At 46.4% G+C, this 9,156-nt stretch overlaps 2 protein-coding genes across 9 annotated transcripts in view; both read left to right on the forward strand.

The window, feature by feature from the left end:
* The window catches only part of Gpbp1l1 (GC-rich promoter binding protein 1 like 1), a 49,559-nt gene extending 45,951 nt beyond the window's left edge, over nt 1-3,608 (forward strand). For 6 of the 7 annotated variants that reach the window (XM_028889610.2, XM_028889628.2, XM_028889591.2 and 3 more), the window contains 2 exons: nt 592-694; nt 2,526-3,608. In XM_028889610.2, coding sequence (XP_028745443.1) covers nt 592-694; nt 2,526-2,678 — 256 coding nt within the window. In that variant the 3' untranslated portion in view covers nt 2,679-3,608. The remainder of the gene's footprint in view (nt 1-591; nt 695-2,525) is intronic. The other variant, XM_028889605.2, reaches the window with a different exon arrangement.
* Nucleotides 3,609-3,786: 178 nt separating this feature from the next.
* On the forward strand, nt 3,787-8,075 carry Ccdc17 (coiled-coil domain containing 17). Of its 2 annotated transcripts, none has more exons than XM_037202846.1 (13): nt 3,787-4,742; nt 4,817-4,891; nt 4,996-5,167; nt 5,246-5,408; nt 5,497-5,580; nt 5,674-5,792; nt 5,974-6,084; nt 6,282-6,427; nt 6,532-6,629; nt 6,771-6,977; nt 7,118-7,322; nt 7,391-7,501; nt 7,771-8,075. In XM_037202846.1, the coding sequence occupies exons 1-13, from the start codon at nt 4,569-4,571 to the stop codon at nt 7,897-7,899; spliced, it is 1,794 nt and encodes a 597-aa protein (XP_037058741.1). In that variant the 5' UTR covers nt 3,787-4,568; the 3' UTR covers nt 7,900-8,075. The 2 variants fall into 2 exon arrangements, with proteins under 2 accessions (XP_037058741.1, XP_037058742.1); XM_037202847.1 differs by having other exon boundaries at nt 6,535-6,629.
* Nucleotides 8,076-9,156: the final 1,081 nt, after the last annotated feature.

The following is a 9,156-nucleotide window of genomic DNA, read 5'->3' on the forward strand; positions in this document are numbered from 1 at the left end:
GACCCCCAGCCATAAAATTATTTTTGTAAGTACTTCATAGCTGTAATTTTGCTACTTATAGGAATAATAATATAAATATCTGATGTGTCGGGTATCTGGTATGTGACCCTTGTCAAAGGGTCTTTTGACCTCCCAAAGGGGTTGTACCCCACAGGTTGAAAACCACTGGTCTGGAGGAGCTTCAGGGTTTAGTGAGGTTATGTGAGAGCTCCACAAAGCCACAAAATTGAAAGAGCTGTGGAGCCCAGAGAGGTATGCAGTTTGTTCACAAGGAACAAAAATTAACTTCTTGCTCCTTCTCCGTTTGTATCTATGAAAGCCTTCCTTGTAGCAAGGTTTTGGTTTTGTTTTGTTTTGTTGTACCATCTTATCTTCTGTTTCTACTCTTTTAATAGGTCATTTTCCCTTTAACCGTGAAGAGCCTCCATTTAGATATGAACAACTGAGTAACTTAATCTACTAGGGAGAAGACAAAATTCCTTCTGTAACATCCATTGGCCTTGGGCAGTCATTTTCCACAGGTGCTAGTAAGGCTGCGTGGTCAAGCTTACCAGCACCATGTTTACTTTCCTGTCTTTTTGCCTTCTCCAGGTTATTAAAAGCAATGGGATGGCAGGAATATCCTGAAAATGATGAGAGTTGCCTTCCACTCACAGAGGATGAGCTCAAGGAGTTCCACATGAGAACAGAACAGGTAGGCAGGCACTCAGCCCTGAGTGAACCATCTCTGACACTGAGCTAACTGCTTAAGAGTCAGTCTCCTACCCTGTCACTCGTGTGGTGATGGTGCATGGCTTTAATTCCAGCCAGGTCTACATTGAGTTTCAGGACACCCAGGGCTACCTACACAGGGAAACCCTGTCTCAAAAAAAACAAAAACAAAAACCGGGTTGCAGAGATGGCTCAGCACTGGCTGCTCTTCCAGAGGACCTGGATTCAATTCCCAGCACCCACATGGCAGCCCACACCTGTCTGTAACTCCAGTTCCAGGACATCCGAAACCTTCACGCAGACCTACATAAGGGCAAAACACCAATGAACATAAAATAAAAAATTAAAACAAAAAACAGGTTCTCATTATGTAATCCTGGTAGTTTGGAATGTAGACCAAGCTACTTTGAACCTACAGCAATCCTCCTGCCTCTGCCTCAAAGTTGCTAAGATTACAGCCATGTCCTACTGAAGCTGCCCAGGAAACTCTAAAATTGAGCAGTGGGTGTCAGACTGCCTATACAATAGGAATCTCAGAAGACAGAGGCCAGGCCAGTGAGCAGATTTAGAAACTAAGTAACAGGTTCCTTGCTCACAGCTCAAAACTCTTACCAGAACCACAAGACTGTGCTCTGAAAACCATCCCTGTCCTTCTGGTCCTCTGACCAGAGCAAGGTAACCAACAGGCTCATGTAAATTGACTCAGTTGATGCTTGGATTCTTGCTGAGTAAAACACTAGATCCTGGGTTTTCAATACCAAAATGAACAAAAGACATGAAATTTCTACAGCCCTCATTCGCATATCCTCTACAGCATAGATAATGGGCTGGGAAAAGATGCCTGGCGGTCAAGAAGATACCCAGCTCTTCATAGGACCTGAGTTGGATTCTTGGCAGCCATGTTGGTTCACAACCACGTGTAACTCCAAAAGGATTTGAGGTCTCTGGCTTCCATGGATACCACACACAAAAAAAAATAAAAATCTTGGCCAGGCAGCAGTGGCACACGCCTTTAATTCCAGCACTTGGGAGGAAGAGCCAGGCGGATCTCTGTGAGTTCCAGGACAGCCAGGGTGGTTACACAGAGAAACTCTGAAAAAAATCCAATAATAATAATAATCTTTAAAGCATAAATGATACTGGAGATTCTCATAATGGGACAGTGTAGCAGGAATCTTAAAGAGTCTTATTAATAAAATCAAACCTGAGCCAGGTATTGGGATGAACCCTGGAAGATCAGACAGACAGAACAAGCCACAGCTAACCTCACCTGGCCAACTTCTCAGCTGATCTTGTTTCCTCAGACTGGAGGCCTCTGAGTCCTCATCCCAATGGCTCTTAGCTGAACTGCTGCTCCAAAGCCTGAAAGCTTAACCAGCCAAATGCTGCTAGTTTCTGGTCCTCGCGCCTTATATACCTTTCTGCTTTCTGCCATCACTCCCTGGGATTAAAGGCTTGCTTTCTGGGATTAAAGGCATGAGTCACTATGCCTGGCCGTTTCCAATGTGGCCTTGAACTCACGGAGATCCAGAGGGATTTCTACCTCTGGAATGCTGGGATTAAAGGTGTGAGTGCCATCATTTTCTAGCCTTTGTATCTAGTGGCTATTCTGTCTCTGACCCCAGGTAAATTTATTAGGGTGCACAATATTTGGGGGAACACAGTACCACCACAGGGCAGTGTGTGCAGGCTGTTTGAAAAGATTGAAGAGATGTTAGATCTTTTGGGATTCCCCTCCACTCTCTGCAGTTCCTTCCATCTTCATGGGCCAGTATAGTCATTGAAGGGTTTTATTTTCTCTCTCTCCTGCATAGCTACGAAGAAATGGATTTGGAAAGAACGGCTTCCTGTTGAGCCGCAGTTCCACCCTGTTCTCTCCTTGGAGAAGCACTATGAATCCCGAGTGTGAAGACTCCGACACAGAAACCAGCAGCAGCGAGACATCGGATGACGACGCCTGGAAGTGAAGACTAAGTGCTCACCGTTGACCTGCCCCATGAGCTCAGCTTTGTGTTAGAGAATATAAAGTGTTCTTTTCCTTTTCTTACGTTGTGGAATACTTCATGCACAAGGGAAATAATCACATCCCAAAGAGAGAGCAATTGTCTTGCTTAGCTTTGTTTTGTTCTCTGTTATCTGCTTAATAGAGAGACATTTGTGTGGTGGAATTTTTTAAGCACACACACAGTACCTGTGGGCCGTGCACAAGTGGAAGCTGGCTGTGCAGAGATGCGGGCGGCGTGGCCCCGCTCCACAGCTGCTCTGCTCACAGCTTCTCCTCCAGCCCTTGGGCACTCACCCCTGTGCTCAAGCAATCATTGTCAATGACAAAGTGACTATTGAAGTTATAATTGTATTAAATTAATGCTAATAATTTGGATATTTTATTTTATTTTTTGGCTGCTCGGGTAACTTAGCCCTTAACCAAGCATATGTGGTTGTTTGTTTGTTTTTTTTTTTTTTTTTGTTTTATTTTTTGTTTTGTTTTTTTTTCTTTTTTGGGTACAGCTGTAAAATATTTGGATATAGGAAATGTTATTCTTGCAGCCTTGATATTCAGGGTGGATTGTAAAATATGAATTTTTGTGAGATTTCAAAGATTAAGATTATTTTGATAACATTATTTACAGATTTAAAAGATGTGGTTATCACAAGTCTGTTGAGGGGAAAAACTACTGCATAAAATAACTAACGTGGAATAAATATTTTGCATCAGTTTGGATTGTCTTGTGTAAGAAATATATTTTCTTTAAAATTAGAGAATGATTCTTTTTTTAGGGGAAATACTTTTAGAGGTTTTGGGAGAAAACTGAATTCACCACCTGAATTACTTTTCCTTTCAGCAAAAACTCTTGATGCAGAAGAACCTGTGCAATAAATTATTCATAATAAAGAAACTACATTTTCTTTCCTGAAAGAATTTTTTTAGTGCCCAGGATTTACCAGTATGCATGGGTTTGGGGACTTTATGACTTGGTTTTCCTACTTAATAAGAACTGAGGACATGGGGAGTGAATGAACCGTGGCTGGCCAGTGGCCAGTGAAGTAGTTTTAGAACAAAGTTTTATGGACTAGAAATTTAACATTTGGAACCAGCATCCTTTGGTTGTCCCTACTAGATACAAATCAGTATCATTCCTTGATAAGACAGGGAAATGAGTAATATATAAGCTTGAGTGCAATGTTCAAAAAGGAAGTGTAGTGTGGGCTCAGCCAGAGGAAAGACGGAGGTGAATGTATCAGACTATCTATCCACTGCACGATGAAGACCAGGAAGGTGGACTGTGAAGGAGCCCGTGCTGCCTGCAGTCCGGACAAGTGACTGAAAATGACTGGAGATGCAGCAGTTGACAGTGATTGACGGGGGTGAGGGTGGGGTAGCAAGATGGAGTAAAGTTCCTTCCCACTAAGGAAAACTAGCTTCAAGTGTTCCCTGCAGTGGAGAATCGCAAGCACTCACTTGAATTCTGTCTACTTCAGAGAACAGCAGTGATACAAACACTTCCCTGTCAGGCCATGAAATGACCAAAGTGATAAAGGCCCAGTTAGGCGAAGAGGGGCTGTCTTTTCTATAGGCAAGGAAATCGAAGCTGCTGCCACAGACTTGGCCAAACTCATGCAATGGGTGGAACAGACTGGGTGACACTTGCTCAAGTGGGGCTCCTCCCAAAGTTGGCAAGGTGCATAGATCCTCCTGGCATGCCTAGGCCTGTTCTTGCAGCCCAGGGAGCTTGGACACCTCCCCAAACATAAACATAAATTTGAAGGTCTTGGAGATGTAATAGAGTTGGCTTTCCTCTCTGTTCTTTCTCAGCTCCTTTGCCACATCCTCTGGTTTCAGGAAGGGAACACATCCCATGGCCGATTACTCTGGGGAGTCGGGATTTCTGACCTGTGAGTTCTGTGATATGGTTTTCCGCTCCTGGGCTTTGTTGGCTACCCATACCCAGCGATTCTGCATTGGTCGGCTAACTCCGGAGGTGGCACATGGAACACAATCTTCAGTAGCCATGGAACAGCGGGGCTCCACGGTAAGGGTCGCCTATGTATGACTGGGGCTAGGTTTTCCAGCAAACAGTATTCTCAGGAGTCTCCCTGTCCCCAGATTGTGACACAAGAACAACTGAGCCGTTCAGAGCAGGAGGCCAGCAAATCAGCTCTAAAGATGTTGACAGAGGAGGTACACAACTACCTACATCAAACATAGCTAGAAATTTCATTATCTGTAGATAATGCTTGCGGGAGATCACCCAGTTCAGGGATAGCGGGTCCCGTTACCTGCAGGTGCAATTGCTGAGGCTGTCGCTACGGGAAAAGAGTCCCTGGGCAACTGAGGGTCCCACCTCCCAGGCTGCAGGGAGCCCTGGCGAGAGGCTACGGGCATTGCAGGGAATCCGCGCCAAGCGCGTGGCGGAGACTGAAGCGCAAAGCCGGGCTCTGGAGCGCCGCGGCGAGGGTGAGAGGTAGGGTGGCGTGGACGCTGGGCCTTCCCGCTGTGCGAGCGCTCACCCTGACTCAGCCCTGTCTCCCTCAGAACTAAAACGGCGCCTCCTTGGCGTAGCGGGACCCAGGGCGGGATTATCCGCGCCATTCGGCCTGGAGCGCCAGCTCCGCGAACTCAGGGCAGAGGCCGGCCGGACGCGCGGCGCTCTGCAGATGCTGGGGGCGCGCATCCTTGCGCTCCAGTCGCAGCCCAGGTGAGGCTCTCTCCGGAGCCGTGCGGGAGCGCGGGTGGGACGGAGCCTTGGGCGCTGGTCCGTGACATCATTCATCTCCCCGTGCCAGCATCCAGAGGGACTCTCTCAAGGAGGCTGAGTTCTGTTGCCCTCCGCTACCTGCCAATCCGGGAACGCTGGCCGCCCAGATCCGGTGAGGTCCCGGAGCAAGGGTTATGGGGGGGAGGCGGTAGGAGCGGAAGGCTCTTCAGTCTGGAAAGACTGCATTCTGCCGCCTACTTGCTAGGGCTCTACGTGAGGCCTACGTGCGCGGTGGAGGCCGGGACCCCGGAGTTCTGGACAAAATTTGGCAGCTGCAAGTGGAGGCGTCAGCCCTGGAGTTGCGGCGGTCGCAGAACCGCAAAGGTGAACAGAAGGGACTAGCCTACAGGGCCTTTCCACACCGAGGTCCTAGACTTGGGAGGAGAAAAGGGTGTGAGGGAGCGCACCAGTAGTATGGGAGCCAGCTGACAAATCCAGACTTGTGCAGAAAACCTAACGATGGAGAACTACATAAAGGATGACATGTCACTTTAATGCATCTCAGAAAAAGCAAGTGCCACCTCTGAAGAGCTTCTAGTAGTGGAAGCCGAAAACCGGCTTCTGGAGGCAGAGATCCGGACCTTGCAGAAGAAGGGCCTGAGTCTGGCACCCTGGGGTCAGTGAAAACCCAACTCCTCCCTAGCCCATCCCAGGGAACCCAGCCCAGGGGTAGGGGTGAATGCCTGGAGAATGAGTCCTTGTCTGTATCATCGGTTTGTGTCTATGCGCCTATCCTTGTGTCTTTGGTATATGACCCTATATTCCCCAGTTTAAGGCTTCCTCCAGCTCAAGCCAACTTTTTTCTGTTTCTAGGACCCAGGGAGTATCAACTCCCTGATCTCTGGTCACACCTGAGTAGAAGGGGTGATAACTCCCTCCTCCTTCCACCAGTTGCACCCCCAATGTCACCACTTACAAGTTCCATAAATGTCCAGAACTTCCGTGGCACTTCAACGTCTGTGAGGAAGTTGGCAGAAACTGGGTTGAAGGCTGGCAATCCTGACATGCAGTTTGGGGAGCATGGGCAATTTGCAGTTCTCTATGGTTGAACTCTTGTCCACAGCAGATACTTAATGGGACCATGACAAGGAACTTAAGTCTGGATCGTCACTTCTTCCTACCTGCATCTGATGTTCTAGGCCCTGCACCCTATGATCCTGGGTGAGATATGCTCTCTCCTTTACAGCCTATTAAACTCAGCCACTATAGACATTTAACGGGACCCACATTAGCCATCCAGAGTTGGAGTACTGGCTGGGGGGAGGCATTTGGTGTTTTTGTACTGAGATTTGTATTCTGCAGGGCTGGCCTTGTCATTTTCTATGACTTCCTGCGGGGCCTTGATGCTTCTTGGGTTTGGGTGCAGCTAATGACAAGCTTGACCCAGGATGGACAGGATATAGGAGGGACCACAATATTGCCTCCAGCCCTTTGCCTACCGCCACTATCATCAGCTCCTGGACCTATGGGCAACTGTGCCATCCTTGCAAGCAGGCAGCCTGTACCCAGGTCAGTAGGTGTCGGGCATAAAGGCCTCGCCTCATGCTATTTAATCTGTACATGAGGGCTCCCGGCCCCTGAGAGCTGAGTCCTATAAAATCCCTAGGAAGATACTTTAGTCTTACAACATGGCTTTGATTGTTATACAGGTTGCCTCCATCAGCATTGGTATCTTTGATCTGTGAACTACAGGCCTGGCAGGGAGTTACATGGGCACCACAACCAAAGGCTTGGGCCTCACTATTGCTATTTGACCAAGATAAGCATATGCTTAGTGGCCGTTGGCGCCTCCCCCTTAGGGTCCTTCCTCCTAACTCTAACCTCAGCCTTGTCCAGCTGAATGAGATTCCCCAGGTGAGTGCAGAGGGTTGGGACTGGGTCTACTCCAGATTCAGATAACAGTACCATTTACCCTCTCCCAGGCAGGTCAAGCTGAGCTCTTTCTAAGGCTGGTGAATTCAAGAGATGCAGATGTTCAGACATTGGCAGAGATCAATCCAGCAAGTGCCCATGAATACCAGTACCCACCACTGGTAAGAGTCCACTGCAGCTAGGAAGTATGACTGAGCAGCTTCTGCTGGCTAACCAAATTCTATTAGCTAATATGCATCAATGACTACATTAACCCATTTGATCCTTAAAACGTACCCATTAAATACTGTGTGGCAGAAATAGAACACTTAACCTGAACCTGCCTTTTTTTTAAACTTTGTCCTCAGATAGTTCAATTCTAAAATCTGTCTTTTTACCTCTAGTTTGCTTTAAAACAAAATAAAAAATGCTACCTTTTCATGTTCTACAGGTATCCAATTCATCTTCAGTGGAAACCTGTCCCTTTGCTCACAGTTCTGGCTGCGCTGATCCCCAACCTCCCACAGAAGAGGCTTTTGTCAGTGTCAAGGATAAAGATGAGCATTTGAGCCCCCACTAGTTTTGACCTAAACACATCAGGTTTCTGAGGCGGAGGAAGGCAGATTTAGATCTGCACCTTTTTAAATGAGGTCTGGAAGTAATGATGAAGTCCAACCAAGCCAACTAGGACTTTTTCTGCACCCATTTTCCTTTTGTAAAGCAGATCGAGGAGTAAACGATTTCAGATATTCACAGTAACTGCCTGGCATTCAATTTTCTAAAAATAGCTAGACTTTGCTAAAGCCAGCTTTATGGTCAAATTTCATTCTGCTCCCAACTTCTAGACAGAAGTCTATCTACGATCTCAAGCTTCCAACATACAGGAAACTCCTGAAGATTGAGATAGCAGAGTAGATTGAACCAAGTAGAGGATCATATACAGAATTGCATTCTGTACCCAACTACATACAGATCCAATCAGTTTCCAGTTGGAAAGATGGTGGGGAAAAAAACACTTAGGACTTAAAATATAACAATGCAAAGACATCAAGAAGACAGTATGAGCCCAGCCTTAGTGACCAGTCCAGAGGAATAATCTGATCAAATCGAAAAATGTCATTCAGCACAACACAGTCCTCAACTGTACATTGACCCCACACTCTATACTGTTCTAAATAACAGCAATGAGGGGAATTAGTGTTTCAATAGTGGCATTTTAAAGAGCCAGTGTAAGACAGCTGTTAGGTTCTATTCTCACTTCATGCACCCCAATTGTCAGAGCTCAGTGGAATGGCATTAACACCTGACCTCAATTAGACACTAAGAAATGATGGAACAGCTTGCTGCTCTACCCCATAACCCAATGAGGTACTCCAGGCAACCCAGGTCCCTTCTTGTAAAGCCTTTCAAGCATAATTCCAGAACAAGGGCTGTTTTTTAAAATTAGCATATTTATTTTCATAAGGCAAAACTTCAGACAATATAACAATTCAATTATTAACATACTGCAACCTTTCTATACAGAAAAGAACAAACTTTCTCCTGCTCCAGATTCTTCCAGTCGTCCCCACCTCAATCTGAGCCTTTCCAGTCAGAGCTCAAGTCTCAGATTTAACATATCAACTGATCTTCTGGGATCACTTCCCATGTTTCCATCAGTTTTTCCAGGATAGGATATGGCCTTAATTGGAAACCAGATGAACACAAAATAGGCACAACACCAAGACCTGATTCATAATCCATCATCCACTTTCGGCACCAAACTGATTTCTACCAGTTCTTGTTTGGCAGACCCCTTCTAGAGATAGCACCAGTGAAAGCGTGCAAGACAATTGAA

The sequence above is a fragment of the Peromyscus leucopus genome, chromosome 2 (assembly GCF_004664715.2).
Source record: "Peromyscus leucopus breed LL Stock chromosome 2, UCI_PerLeu_2.1, whole genome shotgun sequence".
NCBI lineage: Eukaryota > Metazoa > Chordata > Mammalia > Rodentia > Cricetidae > Peromyscus > Peromyscus leucopus.

Bases quoted from the DNA above. Each gene is read 5' to 3' on its own strand.
- Ccdc17 (XM_037202846.1), top strand. From the start codon at position 4,569: ATGGCCGATTACTCTGGGGAGTCGGGATTTCTGACCTGTGAGTTCTGT. The intron at 6,630-6,770 runs GTGAGATATGCT...TGTATTCTGCAG, and splicing joins CCTGCACCCTATGATCCTGG to GGCTGGCCTTGTCATTTTCT. The intron at 7,323-7,390 runs GTGAGTGCAGAG...ACCCTCTCCCAG, and splicing joins AGCTGAATGAGATTCCCCAG to GCAGGTCAAGCTGAGCTCTT.